Source organism: Hyperolius riggenbachi, chromosome 10 (assembly GCF_040937935.1).
Source record: "Hyperolius riggenbachi isolate aHypRig1 chromosome 10, aHypRig1.pri, whole genome shotgun sequence".
Lineage (NCBI taxonomy): Eukaryota > Metazoa > Chordata > Amphibia > Anura > Hyperoliidae > Hyperolius > Hyperolius riggenbachi.
Window position 1 is genome coordinate 9,820,820 of NC_090655.1, and position 26,819 is coordinate 9,847,638.

Here is a 26,819-nt window from a genome sequence, read left to right on the forward strand (position 1 = left end):
GAGAACATACAAACACCATGCAGATAGGGCCCTGGCTGGGATTCAAACCAGAGACCAGTTGCTGCAAGGCCAGAGTGCTAACCACTACGCCATCGTGCTGCCCATGGAGATCTTCTGACTACCAAAATTAAAAGGCTTGTATTCTTTGTTTCTATCAGCTGTAATTTATATAACTTAAAGTGAGTGTACATATTTCCAATTATCATTTCTAACAGTGCTTCCACCGCACTAAAGAGTAAAAAAACAAATGACAAAGGTCCCATCCAATGTCCACAGGTCCATGGAATGCACCACGTAAATGCAAGAAGACAATCTTCCACCACTGCGGAGGGTCTCCATGTTAGTTCAACACTCACCAAAGCAAGTCAGGACGCTTCAGCACGTTCCCCATGCTCGACCTACTTTGGGTGCCGCCATAGACCGTAATATTAATTACGGCTATAGCGGGGTGGGAGGATTTCCTGTTAAACCACTGTAATTTGAGCAATGGCAATAGCTGGACCCTGAATTACGTGTCCAAAGGATCCCATTAGGCTATCAGTAGGGAAATATATTTGTCATATTCCTCTACATTATCTAGCCCGGGGGGAGCCATCTCTCAACTCTAGACTTCTGTCCACGCCCAAATTTTCACCACCAAAGTTGTAGACCTTTATTACAGAGATCTATAATTGTCTTAAAGAGAATCTGTATTGTTAAAATCACACAAAAGTAAACATACCAGTGCGTTAGGGGACATCTCCTATTACCCTCTGACACAATTTCGCCACTCCTCGCCGCATTAAAAGTGCTTAAAAACTGTTTTAAAAAGTTTGTTTATAAACAAACAAAATGGCCACCAAAACAGGAAGTAGGTTGATGTACAGTATGTCCACACATAGAAAATACATCCATACACAAGCAGACTGTATACAGCATTCCTTTTGAATCTCAAGAGATCATTTGTGTGTTTCTTTCCCCCTGTTCTCATGCACTGAAGTTTCAGGCTGCTTGTTTCTTCCTGCAAACAGCTTTGCACTTGTCTGTAATTCTTCAATATGTGAAAGCCCAGCCAGCTCAGAGGACGATTTATCCAGCTTGTAAAAGATAAGAGAGAAGAGAAAAGCTGCTCTAATCCTAAATAACACACAGGCAGTGTGCATACAGGGGCCTGGAAGGGGGAGTTCATAGCAGAACCACAACACTGAAGAACTTGGCAGCCTTCCAGACACAGGCTAACAAGTCTGACAGGGGAAAGATACATTGATTTATTACAGAGACTGTGATAGTATAAAGTGCTGCAGTAAGCCAGAACACATTAGAATAGCTTTTTGAACTTGTAGGATGATAAAAAACAGGATGCAATTTTTGTTACGGAGTCTCTTTAAGGCGTCTGGCCCTCCCTCCTGCCACTGCAATAAATTCTTTAGAAATCCAGACCAAAATTGTGTAAAGATTAGAATTATGCAAATACTAAAGAAAGATTTTCCATTTTGTGGGTAAACAGAGGAGTGAGGATAGTGTTTTGTAGCAATGGTGGGTTAATTTATTAACAGCCTGGCAGCAGCACTCTGCAATAATTGCAGGTGGTGCAGGTCCGTAATTGGAAGGCAGGTGTGGAAGGCAACAGTCCAGGCATAATGGAAGGATGAACTAAGGTTGACAGATTTTCTGAGGGATGAGGTGCTTAATGATTGCAATGCTCCAGAGGTAGATTTCATAACGGCAAATAATTAATTTGTGACGTTCCTTATCAACGTTTTTGGACAGCCTCAGATGTAGCCCGTCACTGCCATCGGGCTTTCACTACCTGGCACCCAGATTGTCGCAGAAGTTCGGGTGCCGCCGTAGGCACCCATATTAAATTTGGTTATTGGGAGAAATATAAGGGTATCCTTTACTGACATTGTATTATCAAAATTAGCACTGCAAAATAGTAGAATATCTGTATATTATCATATTATTCTATATTATCATTATTTCTAGCCCCAAAATTTCCGGGCACATCACACAGTGCTTTCCTCCCCACAGGGCTCATACTGTCTAAGTCCAGTAAGGAGACCTTGGGCAAGACTCCCTAACACTGCTACTGTCTACTGAGCAGCCCCTAGTGGCTGCAGCACTGGTGTAATTAGTAAAGATAATTAGTGAGAAGAGTATACTCACAAGTGTGGGTTACCACACAGGCAACCACTGTATAGGCAGGTGAGGAGATTGGACCTGTTCTCACTCATGGTTAAGAAGTCGCTCTCTGTAGATCAGAAAAGGGGTAGATCACCCCTCCACCAGGGTGGACACGGTACAGCAACCGGGGAACAGATGCGCCAGCAGGGTAAAAGTAGATAAAACCTTTAAAATTTGCTTGGAGGAAGCGGTGGACTTACCTCCATAAAGCAGACACGAAAGACTGTCTGTATAATAGTAACCACATTTATTATATAGTACCCCAAAAGTGCAACGCGTTTCGCAGGCCGAGCCCGCTTCATCAGGCAATAAACGTGGGGACAAACAGAATTTCAGCAGTAGCAGGAGTAGCGCCTCCTGCTAGTGCTGAAATAGTCTTTCGTGTCGGCTTTATGGAGGTAAGTCCACCGCTTCCTCCAAGCAAATTGTAAAGGTTTTATCCACTTTTAACCTGCTGGCGCCTCTGTTCCCTGTTTGTTCATATCAGAGCAGTTCGTTTGCGATACGCTTTGAAAAGCGGTGCTTGGGCCATTTTTCAGACGATTTGCCTCAATGGAATGTACAGGAAAAACGCAAAATGCTCACAAAATCGCTTTTGCAAGCAATTGCGTGGGCGTTTAAAAAAAAAATACATTGAATTTTTTCCAGATCGAAAGACGGAAGCGCTCTGCAAAAGCGCTTACAAAAACATCTACAAAAAACGAGCGAACGTGCAGAAAAATTGGCGAAAAACGCTTTAAAAAAAACACGCGAGCCAAACGCGACGTGAACAAGGCCTGAAAGAGGTTAGCTAGAAAGCACATTCGGTAAAAAAAAAAAAAAAATACAACTTCTAATTTTTGTAAATTAAAAAAATAAATAAATCACAGGTCCAATAGAAAACTGATTAAAAAGTCCAATAACAGAGAAGTCACGGAGTTCCTTTTAAAACATTCTTCATTCTATTGAATTCTTGCAGCCATTTTATAGCTTGTAAATTATGGGATAGAGTAATCTCTGGTCAGGGATAGGATATCACTCCCTCGTATCTTCAACAATCAGCGCACAATAGACGCTACAAAAAACATGATATTTCACCTCATAACTGTACATTCACCTGTTAATTCAAACAACGCCTTCACGGGCAGCGCGTATCCCTGGCTGTGTCTGTCTGCTATTATCTCCTTCATATTTACCGGGTTCACGCAGAGTGCACGCTCGCAGAAAGGAAAACAAGGGAAAAGTCCAAATTGGAAAAGCTTTGCATGTCATCCCATGTAGCCACTTCCCTGGAAGCACCAGACGGACCCATCCTCTGCCAGTCTATCTCACTTTACTTTCACAAGGAGGACATCTTCTCAAGTTTATTTTCCAAAAATCCAGCTTGAGCCACGTAAAACATTATGTACATTTACCGTAACACAAAACGCGAGCCAGATTTCATGTTTATTTAACGCGAGGCTGCTCTTGTGAGATCAAATGGTCTTTTAATCCATTTGGTGATACGACAGAATTAAAATTGAAAATAAATACGAGGCCGGGGTGACCGTCAGAAGTTCAGCTGCCGGGCTTTCACGGACGGGAATTAATCCGAGCATTACTTGTTTATTTACAATGGAAGCGATGACTTGGACAGCCGCCCATTAGCTCTCACTCAAGTAGAAGGCTTTGGAAGGACACAAACCAGGAACAGGTGGCGGATTCGGGAAAATACTGAGACGAGTTCACAAAATCAGATCTGAATGTGATATCTCGGCAATGTACCTACAAGCAGATTTCCAGGAATGGTCATGTCTACCATTATCAGATGTTTCACGGGCGGACACGTCTGACACAGTCCTCATATGTCAACGTGTCAGTGCTGAGAGCGTTATATCGGCTCAGAACACGGGTCACTCTCAAACTACGGATTGCTACGGTCACTTTCCCAGGCTAGCTTCAGATCTGATGGACAGGAGTAATTGCATTTCCTCGTCTTGACAATTTGATACACAAGAACCCTTAATTTCTTACACATGGTTTAACAATGAGACATTTATTTCATTTGTCCTGCACTGTTTTTCCTCTTCTTACAAATCCTATTCCATGGGCTGGTGTATTTTTGATGGTTATTACAACAGTTCCAATGTCCCATGAACATATCACATTTTTTGTGGGAAAAAAAGGTCAGGAATGGACTGAGCTGCATATTCAGCAGTGATGCATTGTGGGAGACATCATATGCTCACTCCAACCTGAATAATTGCAAATTCCTTCTGTTTTAAGAAGGCACATTTTTGTTTTGCATAGCATTTTAGTAAGAGGGCCTTTTGCTCTCTTTCAGTCCCTTACATCCTCCTGGGAGTTCTGGTTCACCACGAGTTTGCTGGGCAATCTGTAACTTTGGGTGTCAACAATTCTAAGCTATTCTCAGAGGACATAGTATGGCATTGGTGGACATCTCAAGTCCTGGTGTGACTGAGGCCAACAATAATACATTTACTGTGCCTGCATGGGAGTTTACAGAGATCTGTTGCAGTGTGTCTAGGCAAGCCATGTGGTCTGTAGCAATGGTCAATGAGATGGGAATGTTTCCAACTTACATGCATATTTTGTTGCAAATTACCCTCGCAATTGAGCCAGTCGAGATCATCATTAAGCCTAGTACACACTTTCAATTATGATTGGACAATCTGCTCGTAGTATTCAATATCCGTTGACTCTCATAATACATGGAGGTGGTAAAATTGGTCAGTGGTTGACAATTAATAATTGAACGTTCGTACCAGACTTTAGGTGTATTTAATTGGTCCAATTCAAAAATTTCATACAATATGCATTCATTTTGCATGCAAGTGGGAATTATTTGCATTGATCATTTCTAATCAGTTCAAATATCCAATGGCCCTTGTCCAATTAACTTTTTTTCCTGAGGTTTCTCCCAGGAGATAATTTTCATCCCAAAAAAAGGAACTTTTCAGCACTTCGCAATTGAAAAAGTACTAAAAAGTAGGTTTAAAAAAGTAATATCCCACTTATTTGGGGAAATTTCTTGTTTGGTGAAAACTGTAGATGTATTTTACTGATGAGGTTTGAAAAGATCAGAAAAGTGAAGAGAAAAGTTAATAATATATGGGTCAATATTTTTGCAGATAAGTTTTAGATTTTTTTTATTAATTTTTTTTTTTTTAAATCTCCCTCAGCTTATTGTATATTTGCAGTGTAGTGAGTGTTAAATCACAGCACCTCTCTTTCACTAATGCAGCCCCTGTGATTTTCTTACAGAAAAAAAAGCCTGTAGCTATGCCATTAACATTATCCTGTTAGTGGCATTGGTTAATGGCAAAATCATGCCAATTAATGCCATATAAGTGATCGTAACCTCCTTGCAGTTAGAAAAAAAATGGCTGCTTGGACTTAACAGGAAACTGGAGCTCAGAGGGCTTTTAATGCAGCAATATTTAGATTTACCATTTTTGTTTTCATTTTCTAACACAAATATGTTAAGTGAAAACTCAAAGGTTATTTTATATCAGGCGCTGAATCAAAATAACACAGCCGGTCAGCTAGACACAACTACTGAGGATTCATTCAGGTCATGACAATATTTACAGAATGAAAGAGCAGCTTAGCCGCTTTTCCATGTAGACTGTAATTAACAAAGAAGGTGATTTAATTACGATGACTGATATAATTAGAGGGCTACTGTTCTTTATTGCGTTCTGGAGTTCAACTTCAAATAGAAATCTCTCTATGTTGCATCAGTTAAGGTAAATCATGGCTGAAATACCATTTTACCTTGCTTAAAATTTAGATTTGAAGGGTAAAAATGAATAAATAAATTACTTTGTAGTTTACATTTTTTTTCTTTTACGTTGAATTCAATTTTGTTAGGTTCAAACTATAGAAAGAGATAGCGGGTGAGACAGACAGACAGTTTAGGTAATATAAATAGAACAATTTTGTTGCTATATATTGAATAATTTAATAAATAATAATAATAATGGTGTACTGTATGTAAGTATTTTATTAAATACCCAGTCCAATAATACTTCCCAGACTGTTCCTATCATGCAATTTTAATTAATTATGATGTAATGGTTAAGATATGCTATACAATTTTTACTCCGTCTATAATGCTTTATAATTTCATATAGTAGATTATTTCATTTTAATATGAAGATGCTATAAATTGCATAGAATCCGGTTATAAAGACAACCAATAATATTCAAACCATCTTTTAATAACTTTGGAGAGGTATATTGGACCTTTTATCCGGTTTATGTTGGAACATAGGAGGGGTAAAATATCAACTAAACTAACTTAATAAACAAGTCTACATTATCCGATTACCCAAAATTTTTCAAAAATGTGTTATTAGTTCAATTGACTTTTGTTGGGTTTACATCTGGATACTCAGTGTATACATATGTGCATGTCTACCTAGAGGTATACTTTATGTATATCACTTTTTCTTAACAGCTCGTGTCATTTCAATTTTTGTCTTGGGCTTGCATCATCTTATTTTTCTTTTCAAGTAAGTTGAAAATAATCAATAGAGTAAAAATATATTCAGACCTCCAATAGCTCCAGTTGTTGTTGGTTTCGAGTTGACAGCTCCCCCTTCAGTTTAGTGAGTGCGGCAAAGCACCGTATGTGACAATATTTTTTGTCCCCATCTGTGACTATTTATACTCACTAAAAAATCTTAGAGAAATATTTGGGGTGTATAGATATTACAATATTTATTTATCAATCGGATGCACCTAGCGTACGGAAAATCGTAACGTGTGTAGCCAGCATAAGAGAGACCTCGGTTTGCTGGCGTACAGTAAGGATAAGAGGGAACAATAGGAGTTCAGTTAATAAGTACCAAACCCAGGGAATTTGGAGTCAATTACTACAGTTGAGAACATGAAAAATTAAGCAAATCTGTCCTGGGCTTTAAAAAAAAAAAGTGTGCTGAGTGACAAAATTGGACAATATTTACCATGGTCACATCAGATTATAGCAGTGCTGAGGAACGGTTAGCGAATATCTTTGTTTTTGTTTTTTTCATAATTACAGCCACTTGTGAGGGTGTCCATGTACATTTTAAAGAAGGAAATCATCAATTTTTTTTTACTGTGATCTGATCCAGGCAAACACCAGCAACATTTTGGGAGCAGGTTATTTGGGAGGCAGCTAACTGCCGCGCTGCGCCCGACCTAGACGCCATTATAGTGTTATTCATTCTATACCAGCTCAGCGGTATTCTCAGTATAATTCGGGTCCCAGCGATAGTCAGACCAATAGCGAGACCCTGAATTACTTCTCCCTCTGAGTTGCTATGAATCGGAGGGGGAACAGTATTTCACACCGCTCGCAATTTCAACGGCAGCAGGATGCACTGCTAAATTTTGACCCCTGACAACTGACCTTTAAAAAAAAGAATTACAGGCCAGGTCTGCAGCATTTCTTATGTTCTTCTACCCTGAGAGAATCAACCCAATTGTTCCTGTAAAGTTAGAGTCATGTTTATTGCAAAAGTAAAGCAACACTCTCCTCTCCTCTGCTGGGAAAACAAAATCATGTGGGAATTCAAATGAAAAATAATAAAGCATATTATTTGTAATATTTCATATGTTTCTATTTATTTTTTCTTTGGTGTAAAAGTCAAAAACATTAAATATTTCCTTAGGAAGCACACACTCTGTCCCTGTGAAAATAGGAGCTGTCTTTGGCAAGTCCTACATTGAAGAATGTTATTTTTAAGGGAACCTCTGTCAGACTTCACTATGCCAAGTCTGCAGTGACTAGAGCCAGGTCCTCCTGCCCATACTCCAGACTCTGGGCGGAAACATGGGGGGGGGGGGGGGGGTGGGGAACAACAACATAAACACTATTCATGCCACCAGCCAAATTAGGTTAAGTAAAGTTGCACGAGTGGAGGTGGTGTGCAATTTTAGCGTTAATGTCCCAATGCCCCCCCCCCCCCCCCAAAAAATTTTTTTCCACAAGCAGGAAGCAGACGTTGAGGTTTTCCACTGGTCCCCCTCAACTAGACTACTGCCAATTTCCCCTAATTTCATACTCAGAGTTGTCTCATAAGCTGACATCCTTGACCTTTTCTTATCTGGTCTGTAAACTTTAAAGATGATCTTATGTCAGAATTCACAGTCAAGTATGGAGAATACAAACACAAGTACTTACATTTGAAAACAACGGCCTCCGATTTACAAAAAATTGAGGCCAAATGCCCTGAATGCCGTGCCCACAGTGAAGGCTGATGGTAACAACACACAATTAGTTGGTGAATTTTGGAAAGCACAGAAGCCCCGCACAGCTCTATACACTTCCAGTTTACAGAGGAGCTTTCTTACCTGTTAGCGTCAGGTTGCTGTAAGTGTTGGAGAAATGCTCTTTCAATAAAACCAGATGCATCTGAGCCGCCTTCTCCCTCTGCAGCTCCAGCATGGTGTCCGGGTGCTGAGCTATCTTGCATCCTTTTTGTTTGTCCAGAGAGATGTCGCTGCGAACGATATCTGCAAATCCAGACAGACAGGAACGTTATTGGTGGGGAAAAAATAAAGAAATAAGAAAACGGTTAAAGTTAATTCTACGTGTAGAACCGATGGCCAATATAACATTAGTAGCATAGAAATGAGTCTCATATTTTTATTTTCAGTTTGGCTTCATTTTTAAGATTGCATCAGATTGTCACAGCTGTTGTTTAGAATCCACACTCTGTATCCTTGAAGAGGAACTCCAGTGAAAATAATGTAACAAAAAAAAGTGCTTAATTTTTACAATAATTATGTATAAATGATTTAGTCAGTGTTTGCTCATTGTAAAATCTTTCCTCTCCCTGATTTACATTCTGACATTTATCAAATGGTGATATTTTTACTGCTGGAAGGTGATGTCACTGGAAGGAGATGCAGCTTACTTTTTTTGGCAGTTGTAAACAGCTGTTATTTCCCACAATGCAACACGGCTCCTACAGTGTGATGTCAGTACCTCAGTGCTGTGAGGCGCTGACATCACACTGTGGGAGGGGTTTCACCACAATATCCGCCATACAGAGCCCCCTGATGATCCATTTGAGAAAAGGAATAGATTTCTCATGGGAAAGGGGGTATCAGCTACTGATTGGGATGAAGTTCAATTCTTGGTTAAGGTTTCTCTTTAAGCTAAAAGAGTAGTGACCCTTTTAACTTTCATACAGTAAAACTTAATGAAAGCCTTATCTCACTGTTTCGCAGCAGTTTTAGCTTCTGTTTACTTTTCTGGAAAACAGACTGAATTCCACAAGCTGTTCAACAAGTTATTTTGCATTGATAACAACTTACGTTTTTTTAAAGGGACTTCAGACAGTTTCTTACTAAGACTAGTATTATATATACCTATGTTTATCTCAATATGTCACGTTAAGTCATTTAGGTTCATTTAGGTAACTCTACGATACTGATGAGTTCAAGTTTCACATAGCAGGGGCATAGCAATAGCCATAGCAGCCATAGCAACTGCTATGGGCCCCGGGAGCAAAGGGGGCCCAAGCGGTAATGTGTTCATTATTTATTTTCCTGTTTTTCTCCACGCTATGACTGTATCTCAGTGCCCATAGACTGTTTGCAGTGTACATTGCATAGTAATGTACACTGGCAGTCAACCTACGGTATATGTTATAGGATAGGGGCAAGTGGCATTGCTCTTGAGTGCCTCGGTCTGATGGCCCTATCAAAGGAAACATTTGCAATTACACTTCAGTGTAATTGTAATGCACAGTTTCAAACTGTTGGCTTAATAAATTTGCACATAATCATAATTAATAAGTTGACAAAATATACTGGATTTTTCACAAGATAAACATTGTTGTAAAAATGAGAAGTTCCTTGAAAATGTGTTTTCTTGCGCCCATTTCTTGCATCGCTATTCACTAGACACTTGCCGCGCTTCTCACAAATGTGCTTTCGAAAGTTAAATGAAAATACGTTAATGGATTTCATAAATGTGTAACTATGTGTAACTTGGAAAATAATGTAAAAATTGTGCAAAATCAGCATTTACTCACAGGATTATAATTAGGGTCTCAATAATAATTATGAAAATAGTACAATAATTCACACAAAAAAAAGACACACATTACAGTCAATAGTACTCTGACAAATCAAATATATTCATGAATAATTATGCTTTAGGGCATACATGTCAAACTCTGGCCCGCGGGTCAAATCTGGCCCTCAGAGTCATTAACCACTTCACCACTGAGGGGTTTTACCCCTTGAGCACGAGAGCAATTTTCACCTTTCAGCGCTCCTTCCATTCATTCGTCTATAACTTTATCATTACTTATCACAATGAAATGAACTATATCTTGTTCTTTTCGCCACCAATTAGGCTTTCTTTAGGTGGGACATTATGCTAAGAATTATTTTATTCTAAATGTGTTTTAATGGGAAAATAGGAAAAAAATGTGGGAAAAATTTTATTCTTTTTCAGTTTTCGGCCTTTATAGTTTTTAAATAATGCATGTTACTGTAATTAAAACCCATGAAATTTATAATCCCATTTGTCCCGGTTATAAAACCGTTTAAATTATGTCCCTATCACAATGTTTGGCGCCAATATTTTATTTGGAAATAAAGGTGCATTTTTTTCAGTTTTGCGTCCATCCCTAATTACAAGCCCATAGTTTATAAAGTAACAGTGTTCTACCCTCTTGACATTAATATTTAAAAAGTTCAGTCCCTAAGGTAACTATTTATGTATTTTTTTTAATTGTATTTTTTTTTAAACCCATTCGCGTTCCCTCGTTTTCACGTGAGAAATGTTCACCTCCCATTCATTAGCCTATAACTTTATCACTACTTATCACAATGAACTGATCTATATCTTGTTTTTTCCGCCACCAATTAGGCTTTCTTTGGGGGGTACATTTTGCTAAGAGCCACTTTACTGTAAATGCATTTTAACAGGAAGAATAAGAAAAAAATGGAAAAATTCATTATTTCTCAGTTTTCAGCCATTATAGTTTTAAAATAATACATGCCTCCATAATTAAAACTCACGGATTGTATTTGCCCATATGTCCCGGTTATTACACCATTAAAATTATGTCCCTATCACAATGTATGGCGACAATATTTTATTTGGAAATAAAGGTGCATTTTTTCCATTTTGCATCTATCACTATTTACAAGTTTAAAATAAAGTATAGAAATATTTCATCTTTACATTGATTATTAAAAAGTTTAGACCCTTAGGTAAATATTTACGTTTTTTTTTTTTTTTTTTTTATTGTAATGGTTTTTTTTTTATAGTAAACATTTTATTTGGGTAGTTTCGGGAGGGTGGGAGGTAAACAATAGATTTATAATGTAAATGTGTGTTAATTTTTATTTTTTTTTTACTTTCAGTTGTAGTATTACTTTTTGGCCACAAGATGGCGGCCATGAGTTTGTTTACATGACGTCACTCTAAGCGTAACACACGCTTAGAGTGACGCATCGGGGAGGGAACAGCCAGAAAAAGCACAGCTTCCGAGAGAAGCTGTCGCTTTTTCAGCGGGGGTGAGCAATCAGTGATCGGGCACCATAGCCCGATTCACTAATTGCCTGGCGAATCCGCAGCCGGGAGTGCGCGTGCACGCGCGCGTTCGGCCGCGGGAGCGCGCGGTAGCGCGCATGGTTCCTGGACGTAGTTTCTACGTCCAGGAACCAAAATACGTTAATTACAAAAAAAAAAAAAATTGGGGAGTGTGGGAGGTAATGAGTTAATTTTTATTGTAAAGCTAATGTATTTGTATGTGAAAAATGCTTTAGGGTGTTGTTTTACTATTTGGCCACAAGCTGTGAGTTTTTGTTTATGCGACCTGCAAGCGTACAGGAAGTACGCTTGCAGGAAGTTCAGGGAGGCTGGGCAACTTTTTTTTTCACAATGATCGCGCTGCTTCTCGTAGAAGCAGCTGATCATTGCGGGGGGCTTAGATCAACGAACGGGAAAGGTTTTTCGCGTTCATTGATCTCCGGGCGAGTGGGCGGTGGCGTGCACAAGCACGGGGGCGCGCGGACGAGCGAGCGGGAGCGCCGACAGCGGGGGGAGCGGCGTCAGGTACGGATTTCTCCGTCCCTTGGTGGTAACAGGGTGAAAAAAGGGATGGAGAAATCCGTACGGGTGGGGGAAAAATGGTTAAATTTGGCCCCCAAGTGGTTTCCCCACTTTACATTATATTTGGCCTATTCTAGACCACCAGAGAAGATATATTGAAAGTGAAGCTCTAGATCACCAGGAAAGCCATATGGAGAGGTAGGGGGAAAGCACTAAACACCAGGCAACTGTATAGGGGAGGGTGGGGGCCACTAGGCACCAGGGAACTGTATAGTGGAGGGAGAGCCACTAGACACCAGGGAACTGTATAGGGGTTGCAGGGGAACCATTAGACACCAGGGAACTTTATAAGGGAGAAAAGTGGCCAGTAGACATTGAGGTTGGCCCGCAACTAGGTTCCAGCATTCAATTCCGGTCCACTTTGCATTTGAGTTTGACACCCCTACTTTAGGGTCAGCGTTGGGCTGTTCACATGACGTGTGCCGGAAAGCTGAAAGTGGAAAAGGTTGTATCGTACGGAATTGTCTTAATGAGGAACTTTACTCAATATCATTTAATGAATAAAATTGCCTATTTTCTAAAGTATGACTTTATAAATTATATAGTCAATGTTTGTAAAAAATCTTTCTTTACCGTGATTTGCATTGTTAAATTTGTGACAGGTGGCGACATCCTGACTGGTGGGAAGGATCATCACTGCAAAATGTTTCTTTACTGTGTCTTTCAAAGTGAGCAGAAACAACACCTATACACATCCTCCATTGGCAAGGTTATCTCCTCCATGGGTATTAACTATCATCTGGTCTGTAAACTTTAAAGATGATCTAATGTCAGAATTTACAGTCAAGTATGGAGAATACAAACACAAGTACTTACATTTGAAAACAATGGCCTCCGATTTACAAAAAATTGAGGCAAAATGCCCTGAATGCCGTGCCCACAGTGAAGGCTGATGGTAACAACACACAATCTGGCCCTCAGAGTCATTAACCACTTCACCACTGAGGGGTTTTACCCCTTCAGCACGAGAGCAATTTTCACCTTTCAGCGCTCCTTCTATTCATTCGTCTATAACTTTATCATTACTTATCGCAATGAAATGATCTATATCTTGTTCTTTTCGCCACCAATTAGGCTTTCTCTAGGTGGGACATTATGCCAAGAATTATTTTATTCTAAATGTGTTTTAATGGGAAAATAGGAAAAAAATGTGGGAAAAATTGTATTCTTTTTCAGTTTTCGGCCTTTATAGTTTTTAAATAATGCATGTTACTGTAATTAAAACCCATGAAATTTATTAGCCCATTTGTCCCGGTTATAAAACCATTTAAATTATGTCCCTGTCACAATGTTTGGCGCCAATATTTTATTTGGAAATAAAGGTGCATTTTTTTCAGTTTTGCGTCCATCCCTAATTACAAGCCCATAGTTTGTAAAGTAACAGTGTTATACCCTCTTGACATTAATATTTAAAAAGTTCAGTCCCTAAGGTAACTATTTATGTATTTTTTTTAATTGTATTTTTTTTTTTAATTACAAAAAAAAAATAAAATTGGGGAGTGTGGGAGGTAATGAGTTAATTTTTATTGTATAGCTAATGTATTTGTATGTGAAAATGCTTTAGGGTGTAGTTTTACTATTTGGCCACAAGATGTGAGTTTTTGTTTATGCGACCTGCAAGCAATCATCTGTATGCAGATGACACCCAAATCTACCTCCACACCCCTGACCTATCCATCACTAGCATGGACAAGGTCTCCTCCTGCCTATCAGCCGTCTCCTCTGCACGCACGCTGAGCCATATCCTCAGACTTCACGCTGACAGCCGACAGCTTGAATCATCACAATAAGGAAGTTACCTGCGTACTGTGGGTTTTTCATGTACTTCTAATTTGACATAACTGCAATTATTTGAATCCTGCTATGAAGCATACCTTTTATCTGAGATTTTGATTTATTCAAGCCAATTACGCAATGAAACTTAGCCGGGAAATTCATTACTCCTGAAGAAGTGAATATTATATGGTCCGATGTTTCACGAAACGTGTCGAGAAAATTTATTGTTTACCACGACTGTACATAAACTGTTAAATATATGGATATATTTGTCCCAAAGAGGATTTCCATGTAACTTATATAGTGGTGGACATGATATAAGGGACAATTTCCAGTTTCATGGTACCCTTATTGGGAACTATGCATAATATTTGTAAACTGTTTAATCATGACTTTGCTGTAATGGCTATGCGGATACTGTGTATTTGTATTTATGTGAATATTTTTTTAAAAGATTTATAATAAACTGATTTTTTAATTGGTTATTGAATGATTTGGGTCAATACTTACCTATTGAGGTTGATGACTATTTTGTCTATAGTTCATTCCCTTTAAGGTCCCTGTTTAGCCAAAAATAAGACTTACATCTTAAAAGGGGACACATAAGGGGATCACCTCTACATATTTTAGTGTGTCAGCTTGACTAGACCCATTGGTCAAGTTTTTCTTCGGTAATTTGTTTCAAATCCTCCTGGATGTCCGCTAGGTTCCTGAAACTAAATGTGGACAAAACGGAATTTATGATCTTCCCACCCCGGCCATCCCTGACCCTCCCAGATGTGCATGTCACTGTTAACCACACTACCATTCGTCCTATCTCTCAAGCCCGCTGTCTGGGTGTCACCCTGGTCTCCGCACTCTCCTTCACTCCCCACATCCAAAACCTCACAAAGTCCTGCAACTTCCACCTTTGTAAAGCTAAATACACACGGGGAACAGTTGTCCCCCGTTGCATGCGCGCACGCGACCAGGAAGCGACAGCTCGATGACGGCGACAGCTGTCCACACGTCTCGCCAGAAAGGCAGAGATGCGGCGAAAGCTGTTTGTGAATGGAGCATCCCCCGGCCGGATGCTCCATTCACTCGCGTGGGTCTCCTGTCGCTAGCTCACATACACACGCGGGACTAGCGACAGTTCCGGCGAGATTGCGCCGACAGCTGTAGCCGGCGATTGAACATGCCAATCGCCTGGCGACAGCTCCGACGGGTCGGGCACGCGCGTCATACACACGGGCGACCTGTCGCCTCAACACGCACGTGCCACGTGGTTGCGGCGACGCCCGTACCCCGTGTGTATGAGCCTTAACATATGCAAGATCCGCCCCTTTTCTGACCTCTGCCACCACCAAACTCCTCATCCATGCACTCATAATTTCCCGCCTTGACAACTGCATTGCCCTGCTGTCTGGTCTCTCTATGACCCGAACAGCCCCACTGCAGTCCATCATGGCAGTCAGAATTATCCACTCCTCCCATCCAGGGGTGTATCCCCATTTCCTTCTATCTACAGAGAGCGACTTCTTAACCCTGAGCGGGGTCAGGTTACAATTCTCCCCGCCTGCTTATCCAGTGGTTGCCTTGGAGGGGACCCGTCCTTGTGAGTATAACCATTGTGTGTGTTTGCATCAGACATCACCTCATTAACATACTACACCATATTGGGCTCTCGGTTCTCCTCCTTTCCTTCACTCCTCCCATCGCTCCACCACGGCAAATCCCCTCTGCTGCGTTTTTAAATATAAAGATCTGTGATGTGTTTCGGCTTCCTGTTGTTTTCCTAGTGATTTGCATAAATTAAAACAAATGCATACAAAACGCATATGCCTTTTTCATTAGCGAACCGCAAATGCAAAAAAACGCACTTGCTATTTGCAACTGCGAAATGCAAAACGCATGAAAAATGCATTACTCAAGCACAAACGCATCTGCGGAAAATGCAGGATTTAAACGCTATGGCCTCGATTTATAAACAGCAGTGAGATAAAAAAAATCTTGGCGGGAAAATACCGCACTCGGTATTTTCCCGATCTGTGTGCTAATTCATAAAGATTTCCCCAGCTGCCCTTGGAGGTCGGTAAATTACCGCAGCCCATTGAGCGGTAGAGTAGAGCCGTGTCCCGATTCTCTCTTTGCCCTGCAGAAATGAATCACACAGACGGCTCTCTCTGGCTCTCTCCACTGATGACTCAGACAGATAAGTCACTCAGTCTTTCCCTGCCTGCAGAAATGACTCACACAGACGGCTCTCTCCACTGATGACTCAGACAGATGAGTCACACAGTCTTTCCCTGCCTGCTCAAATGACTCACACAGACGGCTCTCTCTGGCTCTCTCCACTGATGACTCAGACAGATGAGTCACACAGTCTTTCCCTGCCTGCTCAAATGACTCACACAGACGGCTCTCTCTGGCTCTCTCCACTGATGACTCAGACAGATGAGTCACACAGTCTTTCCCTGCCTGCAGAAATGACTCACACAGATGGCTCTTTCCACTGATGACTCAGACAGATGAGTCACACAGTCTTTCCCTGCCTGCTGAAATGATTCACACAGATGGCTCTCCGGCTCTCTCCACAGATGAATCAAACAGACTTTCGGATCTCTGCACTTTGCATTAATCAGAGCTGTCAGAGCTGTCGGTAACTTGTTAACGCCTCACCAGAGGTGTCGGTAACTACCGCCAGGCTTACCGCATGTTGCAGGCTTTATGAATTGGCATTTGCTGACAATTTACTGACATGTGTTGTCGGTAACTGCAGCCAAGTCGGTAATTTATCTCCCTGGTCGGTAATGTCAGCTTTTCATGCGGTAACAGCCTTTATGAATTGACATTTTGCTAAGTGGTCGGTAAAGTCTGCTGTTTTCAGCATTACCGCATGAGGTAATGCTTTATGAATTGAGGCCTATGTCATATGTGCACCCAGTCTGAAACCGGAACTGGACTGGAACAGAGGTGCCAAAATAGAATAAAATATACTAAAACAATTCAAAAAAGGAGGTACTGGTGGACTTTATCCCCCCCAAAAAGGACTAAGCAAGTTAAGATTCAGAATAAAAATAATAATATGGCAGGTTTTGGACTAGTCCATCTCCTCATGGGGGATTCTTAGTATTTCCTTTCTTTCTTTATAAAACACTCAGTGGAAAGTATCTATATAAGGAGGCTGGCCAACTTCCCTACTCACTGCAATCCATTTTGGCAGTTGGACTGAGCTGCTATTCAGTAAGTGTCTGGCTTCAGTGCCATAGAGATAATTTGCATATTCAGAAGTGATGCATTGCTGAAAGCCACAATCACTCACTTAAAACTGAGTTATTGCAAATACCTTCTGAAGTGAGAAGAATATGGAGGCTGCCATATTTATTTCCTTTTATACAATACCAGTTGCCTGGCAGCCCTGCTGGTCTATTTGGCTGCTGAAGTGTCTGAATAACACCAGAAACAAGCATGCAGCTAATCTTGTCAGATCTGACAATAAAGTCAGAAACACCTGATATGCTGCATGCTTGTTCAGGGGCTATGGCTACAAGTGTTAGAGGCAGAGGATCAGCAAGACAGCCAGGCAAAGTGCATTGTTAAAAAGGAAATAAATATGTCAGCCTCCATATCCCTCTTGCTTCAGTTGCCCTTTAAGAAGGCAAACTAAACTGAAAATAACAAAAACCATGAGAATCCCCCATGAGGAGATGGAATAGTCCAAATCTTGTCAGATCTGTCAGATTTTATACTACTTACCTTAAGTGAGGGAAAGAGATGAAAAAAGTATGTATAGTGCTTTTTACTCTGGAACCAATGTACATGTTACACGTATGCATACACAGGTATCTCCCAATTTTTTGCCATAGTGGTCCTTTTAGGGAAAATAAAGTGGTATAAAACTTAGCATTTCCTCTTTGCTCTGAGGCCTGGTGCACACCGAGCGGTTTTGGTAGCGTTTTTAGAACCGCTTGCGGGTGCGGATCCGCTTGGGTAATGTATTTCAATGGGCTGGTGCACACCAGAGCGGGAGGCGTTTTGCAGAAACGCATACTCCCGGGCTGCAGCAGTTTTTGGAGGTGTTTCTGCCTCCAGTGTTAAGTATAGGAAAACCGCAAAACACCTGATAAAACGCCAGATCAGAGCGGTTTTGCAGGCGTTTTTGTTACAGAAGCTGTTCAGTTACAGCTTTACTGTAACAATATTTGTAATTTGCTACAGAAAAAAAGCTACACAAAACCGCAAAACGCTAGCAAAACGCTTCATAATAATAAGAAAAAACCTTCAAAAACCCCTAGCGTTTTGCGGATGTGCTAGCGGTTTTTGGTGTGCACTAGGAATATAAGATTATTTACAACATTAAATCTAGTAACACAAAAAAATTGCAGCAGAACAGCATTCAAACAGGTAAACCCAGCACTTTGTTCTTCAGTGGAAAGCTTCTGGTCGCATCCCATTATCGTTTGTTTACATTCCTTTGTCAGATACATTTAGTATACAGCCAACAGTTTGCTGAAACTGACTGCACACATTGTAGAACCAGAGAGAGCTGAGAAGTGATCAATGGATACATTATAATATATAAATATAGCAGCTATGCAATAACATGCAATGACAGCTTTCAGAGCAGATAAACTGTACTTCGGGAATTTGTAATTTGTAGACAGACAATATTACTTGTGCACAAAGGCAAATATGGTAACTGTACAAGTAATAAAAATCAGGAAAACATATTTTTATTGAATGTTTCGCCAGAGTTTAATCTCACTATCATACCGGTCTGTTTCTAGGAAAGAAAAAAAATCTGAAGAATGGAAATCAGGAAAATCTTATGTCATAAAATAAAGTCCCAGTGACCATAATAGTAAACATAACACTAATAAGAGTATAAGACTTTCCCATGCTACTGCGCCGATTCTTAAGCCTGCAGTCAGTATAAGCGCCTCGGCCCCTCAGAGCTTATAATGAATTATTATTAGATTATTACTATCATTTCAAAGTGACTGAAGATGGCCTCTGCGCAGTAATATTGCCAGTAATCCATAGCAGATCCCAGCGCTGCTAATTTAGCTCTCTGCAAGCAGTATCCCTGACATGAGAGGACAGACACATCAAAGGCACGAGAGGTCCATCTCCAGACAACAACAAGCCAGGGATGCGGAGGGAGCCCTTAATGCAGAAAACCTGCAGGGATGTCAAGGGGGCCATTTTAATTAACCTTGCGTCTGCTGCAGGGCTGTACTGAATTGTAGCCTCTTCCAGCCGCCAGTGAAGTGGCTAGATCTTGTGGTATGTGGCAAATACTATTTATACTGTCTTCAGATGCCCTCCCCCCATGTTTAACAGATCTCATATGTGATGCATTATGGGGCATGATAGGCAATCATTCTATTAAGGCTATAAGGAAAGCTTATAGCAAATGAGCTACAAAATTGGGAGGAATGAAGTACAAACATGCCGCGTTTCGGCACAAGGATGAGGTTTCACCAAACGAAACGACTCTGCGACAGAAGCGGCCACTTATGTAGCGCAAGTGCAGCTGGAAGGGATCGTTCACACTAAGGGGGTTCTTGCCTTTTTTTAAGTGCTGGCGATTTTCAAAATCGCCCTAAAAGCGTTTGTGCAATGATTCCCTATGAGAGAGTTCACATCTGAGCGGTTCATTTCCGATCCGCTCAGCAAAGCGCGGCCTGGACCATATTTGGGGCGATTTGCCTCAGTGGAAGGTATTGGGAAATCGCAAAACAAAGCAAATACTTGAAAAAGCGCTTTCTATAGTGATTTCTCCAGCGCTTTCCTGAATAAACACAGTGGCCTCAATTCACTAAGCTTATCTTCTGTCTTCAATAACGTTTCTAACGTTATCACCATGGTAATAAGGCATGTAGTATTCAGGAAACATTTTACCTCAGGCAAACCTAAAGTTACCTCTTCTGTCTTTAAGTTAAGGTGAGATCTCTAAAGTTAACTCTTCAATCCTTAAAATAACTCCAGAATTCTAAAGTTAAAGACAGGCTGTTAATTAACTGAATGCGAAAATAACTACAGAGTAGGTAACTTCACTACAGAGGAGGTAAAATAACTACAGAGGAGGTAACTTAACTACAGAGAAGGTAACTTAACTACAGAGGAGGCAACTTAAAGAGACTCTGTAACCTCAAAAACCTCCCCTGGGGGGTACTCACCTCGGGTGGGGGAAGCCTCCGGATCCTAATGAGGCTTCCCACGCCGTCCTCTGTCCCACGGGGGTCTCGCTGCAGCCCTCCGAACAGCCGGCGACAGAGCCGACTGTAGCTTCAATATTTACCTTTGCAAGCTCCAGCGGGGGCGCTGTGGCTGCTTTCCGCTCCGAACTACACGGAAATACCCGATCTCAGTCGGGTCCGCTCTACTGCGCAGGCGCCGGAAACTTGCGCCTGCGCAGTAGAGCAGACCCGACGGCGATCGGGTATTTCCGCCTACTTTGGAGCCGACAGCCGTGAGAGCGCCTGCGCAGGAGCCAGGAAGGTAAATATTGACGTCACCGTTGCACGGAGGGCTGCAGCGAGACCCCCGAGGGATGGAGGACGGCGTGGGAAGCCTCATTAGGATCCTGAGGCTTCCCCCACCCGAGGTGAGTACCCCCCAGGGGATCTTTTGATGTTACAGATCCTCTTTAAGGAATGAAGAGATCAGATTACTCTCTCACTGTGTGGAGGTAAGTTTTCTTTTGCCTTATTATCTCCAGCATGATCTTAGTGAATTGAGGCCAATGTATTTATTTACTTCTGGGTCAAAGAGTCCACTTCCTGACTTGCGTCATAAAGTGAAAAAACAAATCACTCTGCAAAATCACTTAGAAAAGCACTTTACAAAAAATTGCAGCGCGCAGGTGAGCGCCGGGAGTCGCTAAAAAAAAATCACTAACAAAATCCAGAAACGCTGGCGTCAGCAATTTCGATTTTAGATGGGAACAAGGCCTAACTACAGATTATTATTATTATTAATTTATTATTATTTATTGGATTTATAGAGTGCCAACATATTACGCAGCGCTGTACAATAAATAGGATTACAGACAACGATAACAGGCGTGACAGCACAATACAGGTAATAATAAAGGGCCAACATATTCCGTGGTGCTGTACAAAGTAAGAAACGAACATGGGATACATAATGATACAGACAATGTTGTATACCAATATACACCATACATAATTGGTGACAAAATACAAAAAGGATACAAAATACAGAAGTGGTAATGACAGTGATAAAAGTGACGCGATAAATAAAACGTATAATAATTTCCAAGTCACAAAAGGAGGAGAGAGCCCTGCCCTTGTGAGCTTACAATCTACATGAATAGGGGGGAAACGAGAGGAGGGGTAGTATGCAGCAAATATATAGAGGCAGTGTGTTTTAGGATATCTAGTAGGAGTGCAATTTGGTCTCAGGACGAAGGGAAGTGGCCTGAGGTAGCGCGTATGCTTGTCGGAACAAGTGTGTTTTTAGTGACCGTTTAAAGTGAGTGACGGATGTGTTGTGGGAGAGCATTCCAGAGGAGGTGTGAAGCGCGTGCGAAGTCTTGTAAACGTGAATGTGAGGAGGTCATTCTAGAGTATATCATTGTACCTGAGACTGGGTAGAAGCTGCCAAAAACAGATTCATTGCCAAACTACCCCAATCTTCACACATACAAACCCCCAAAAAACTGCTCATGAAAATACATACACAAGATGTACATTTAAAGAGACTCTGAAGTGAGTCTAAATTCACTTTTTTAACTTGTAGCTATGTTAAGAACTATAACCCCTGCTATCCTGCGGCAAAACGAGGCGTTTATATCCCCCGAATACCCCCTGCAGAATTCACGACTTTCTTGGACCTGGATTTTGCTGCTCATGGAGGCGGAGCTTTCAGCGCCAATCGCTGCGCGGATCTCCGCCTCTTCCCCGCCCCTCTCTGTGAAGGCAGATTGAGAGGGGCGGGGAGAGGCGGAAATTAGTGAGAATTGACGTGCCAAGAGGCAGAGCTACAGCCATAAGTTCTGCCTCTATGAGGAAGCGTTCCCCGGACACAGGAGAGGGGATTTGGGCGGTATAAACCGCGGTTTAGCAGGGCTTATAGTTCTTAACATAACTACAAGTTAAAAAAGTGAATTAAGACTCGCTTCAGAATCACTTTAACCTGCTGAGCGGTCTGGACGAGCTCAGCTCGTCCATCACCGCCAGAGGCTGCAGCTCAGGCCCTGCTGGGCCGATTTGGCTCAAATAAAAAGCAGCACACGCAGCCGGCACTTTGCCAGCCGCGTGTGCTGCCTGATCGCCGCTGCAGTGCGGCGATCCGCCGCATGCAGCGGCGAAAGAGGGTCCCCCCAGCCGCCTGAGCCCAGCGTAGCCGGAACAAAAAGTTCCGGCCAGCGCTAAGGGCTGGATCGGAGGCGGCTGACGTCAGGACGTCGGCTGACGTCCATGACGTCACTCCGCTCGTCGCCATGGCGACGAGGTAAGCGAAACACGGAAGGCCGCTCATTGCGGCCTTCCGTGTTACTTCTGGCCGCCAGGGGCGATCACAAGAACGCCTCCGGAGCGCCCTCTAGTGGGCTTTCATGCAGCCAACTTTCAGTTGGCTGCATGAAATCGGTTTTTTTTTATAAAAAAAAAAACCTCCCGCAGCCTCCCTGGCGATCTTAATAGAACGCCAGGCAGGTTAAAGCACCACTATCGTGAAAATAAAAAAATGAAATACTGGTAGACACTAGTGTTGGGCGAACAGTGTTCGCCACTGTTCGGGTTCTGCAGAACATCACCCTGTTCGGGTGATGTTCGAGTTCGGCCGAACACCTGACGGTGCTCGGCCAAACCGTTCGGCCATATGGCCGAACTAAGAGCGCATGGCCGAACGTTCCCCGAACGTTCGGCTAGCGCTGTGATTGGCCGAACGGGTCACGTGGTTCGGACCCGAACGCGCTCTGATTGGCCGAACTGTCACGTGGTTCGGGTAAATAAATACCCGAACCACGTCATATCTCCGCCATTTGTCTGTGGGTTTAGCTTTGGGTAGGCAGGCAGGGTAGTTCGCGCTCCAGCCACGCTAGCCAGGGTCCCCCCCAGTCATTGTGTGTCGCTGCTGGGAACAGTAGTACACCGCTCGTTCAGCCACACTATATAGCATTCTGTGTACTGTTCTGTGTCTGCTGGGAACAGTAGTACACCGCTCGTTCAGCCACACTATATAGCATTCTGTGTACTGTTCTGTGTCTGCTGGGAACAGTAGTACACCGCTCGTTCAGCCACACTATATAGCATTCTGTGTACTGTTCTGTGTCTGCTGGGAACAGTAGTACACCGCTCGTTCAGCCACACTATATAGCATTCTGTGTACTGTTCTGTGTCTGCTGGGAACAGTAGTACACCGCTCGTTCAGCCACACTATATAGCATTCTGTGTACTGTTCTGTGTCTGCTGGGAACAGTAGTACACCGCTCGTTCAGCCACACTATATAGCATTCTGTGTACTGTTCTGTGTCTGCTGGGAACAGTAGTACACCGCTCGTTCAGCCACACTATATAGCATTCTGTGTACTGTTCTGTGTCTGCTGGGAACAGTAGTACACCGCTCGTTCAGCCACACTATATAGCATTCTGTGTACTGTTCTGTGTCTGCTGGGAACAGTAGTACACCGCTCGTTCAGCCACACTATATAGCATTCTGTGTACTGTTCTGTGTCTGCTGGGAACAGTAGTACACCGCTCGTTCAGCCACACTATATAGCATTCTGTGTACTGTTCTGTGTCTGCTGGGAACAGTAGTACACCGCTCGTTCAGCCACACTATATAGCATTCTGTGTACTGTTCTGTGTCTGCTGGGAACAGTGGTACACCGCTCGTTCAGCCACACTATATAGCATTCTGTGTACTGTTCTGTGTCTGCTGGGAACAGTAGTACACCGCTCGTTCAGCCACACTATATAGCATTCTGTGTACTGTTCTGTGTCTGCTGGGAACAGTAGTACACCGCTCGTTCAGCCACACTATATAGCATTCTGTGTACTGTTCTGTGTCTGCTGGGAACAGTGGTACACCGCTCGTTCAGCCACACTATATAGCATTCTGTGTACTGTTCTGTGTCTGCTGGGAACAGTAGTACACCGCTCGTTCAGCCACACTATATAGCATTCTGTGTACTGTTCTGTGTCTGCTGGGAATAGTGGTACACCGCTCGTTCAGCCACACTATATAGCATTCTGTGTACTGTTCTGTGTCTGCTGGGAACAGTAGTACACCGCTCGTTCAGCCACACTATATAGCATTCTGTGTACTGTTCTGTGTCTGCTGGGAATAGTGGTACACCGCTCGTTCAGCCACACTATATAGCATTCTGTGTACTGTTCTGTGTCTGCTGGGAACAGTAGTACACCGCTCGTTCAGCCACACTATATAGCATTCTGTGTACTGTTCTGTGTCTGCTGGGAACAGTAGTACACCGCTCGTTCAGCCACACTATATAGCATTCTGTGTACTGTTCTGTGTCTGCTGGGAATAGTGGTACACCGCTCGTTCAGCCACACTATATAGCATTCTGTGTACTGTTCTGTGTCTGCTGGGAACAGTAGTACACCGCTCGTTCAGCCACACTATATAGCATTCTGTGTACTGTTCTGTGTCTGCTGGGAACAGTGGTACACCGCTCGTTCAGCCACACTATATAGCATTCTGTGTACTGTTCTGTGTCTGCTGGGAACAGTAGTACACCGCTCGTTCAGCCACACTATATAGCATTCTGTGTACTGTTCTGTGTCTGCTGGGAATAGTGGTACACCGCTCGTTCAGCCACACTATATAGCATTCTGTGTACTGTTCTGTGTCTGCTGGGAACAGTAGTACACCTCTCGTTCAGCCACACTATATAGCATTCTGTGTACTGTTCTGTGTCTGCTGGGAATAGTGGTACACCGCTCGTTCAGCCACACTATATAGCATTCTGTGTACTGTTCTGTGTCTGCTGGGAACAGTGGTACACCGCTCGTTCAGCCACACTATATAGCATTCTGTGTACTGTTCTGTGTCTGCTGGGAACAGTAGTACACCGCTCGTTCAGCCACACTATATAGCATTCTGTGTACTGTTCTGTGTCTGCTGGGAATAGTGGTACACCGCTCGTTCAGCCACACTATATAGCATTCTGTGTACTGTTCTGTGTCTGCTGGGAACAGTAGTACACCGCTCGTTCAGCCACACTATATAGCATTCTGTGTACTGTTCTGTGTCTGCTGGGAATAGTGGTACACCGCTCGTTCAGCCACACTATATAGCATTCTGTGTACTGTTCTGTGTCTGCTGGGAATAGTGGTACACCGCTCGTTCAGCCACACTATATAGCATTCTGTGTACTGTTCTGTGTCTGCTGGGAACAGTAGTACACCGCTCGTTCAGCCACACTATATAGCATTCTGTGTACTGTTCTGTGTCTGCTGGGAATAGTGGTACACCGCTCGTTCAGCCACACTATATAGCATTCTGTGTACTGTTCTGTGTCTGCTGGGAACAGTAGTACACCGCTCGTTCAGCCACACTATATAGCATTCTGTGTACTGTTCTGTGTCTGCTGGGAACAGTGGTACACCGCTCGTTCAGCCACACTATATAGCATTCTGTGTACTGTTCTGTGTCTGCTGGGAACAGTAGTACACCGCTCGTTCAGCCACACTATATAGCATTCTGTGTACTGTTCTGTGTCTGCTGGGAATAGTGGTACACCGCTCGTTCAGCCACACTATATAGCATTCTGTGTACTGTTCTGTGTCTGCTGGGAACAGTAGTACACCGCTCGTTCAGCCACACTATATAGCATTCTGTGTACTGTTCTGTGTCTGCTGGGAATAGTGGTACACCGCTCGTTCAGCCACACTATATAGCATTCTGTGTACTGTTCTGTGTCTGCTGGGAATAGTGGTACACCGCTCACCCGTCACTGTATAGCATTGTGCTCTGTGTCGCTGCTGGGAATAGTGGTACTGTATAGCATTTCTGTACTGCCACTGTACTGCTGCCAGTCAGCGTGTACTGTAAGGATAAGTGAAATGAGGAAGAAATCCGGTGAAAGAGGGAGGGGCAAGGGAAGAGGTGTTTCCCCTGACGGTTCACGTACAGGCCACAGGGGAGCACCCAAGAAAACCCACTCAATACCGCCCATGTTGTCCAGGACAACAACCCTCACAAATCCAAAAGAACAGGACCAGATAATTACTTGGATGACCTCTCAAGCGTCCAGCAGTGGGTTAAGCAGCACCAGCACATCACGCACGAGGTCCGAGTCCTCAGCCAGTTACAAGGAGCCAGTGGGCACAAAGCTGACACAACCGGCAGCGACACCACGCACACAACTGCCAGATAACCAGTCCGATGAATTACCTCAGGACACAATGGGGTATTCGCAGGAGCTATTCCCAGCCCAACAAACTTCCACCTTTCAAAGGTCAATGGAGGAACAGCCAGAAATGTTGTGCCTGGATTCACAACCGTTAACTGTGGGAAATGCACCGCGCACTGAAATACAAGGCGAGTCCGAAGAGGACTCGGAAACCCAAATCCCAGAGCAATTTGGGCAGGAGGGGTTGCAATTGCAGGAGGTCGGCCGACAAGATCTGGAAGACGACGTTGGAGTGTGCTGCGCAGAGGTTGTTGTGGGGAGCTCTACTCCACGGCGGTGGCCCACAATGACATATGACGAGTTTGAGGAGATGGAAGAGGAGGGTATGGACAATGTGGACAGAGACCCAGATTTTGTTTGTGAACGAGAACATCGCCGTCG

General features: G+C 42.8%; 1 protein-coding gene across 1 annotated transcript in view; it reads right to left on the reverse strand.

Annotated features, from left to right (window-relative positions):
* The window catches only part of HPSE2 (heparanase 2 (inactive)), a 419,309-nt gene that overhangs the window by 333,636 nt on the left and 58,854 nt on the right, over positions 1–26,819 (reverse strand). The window contains exon 3 of the mRNA XM_068257797.1: positions 8,485–8,646. Coding sequence (XP_068113898.1) covers positions 8,485–8,646 — 162 coding nt within the window. The remainder of the gene's footprint in view (positions 1–8,484; positions 8,647–26,819) is intronic.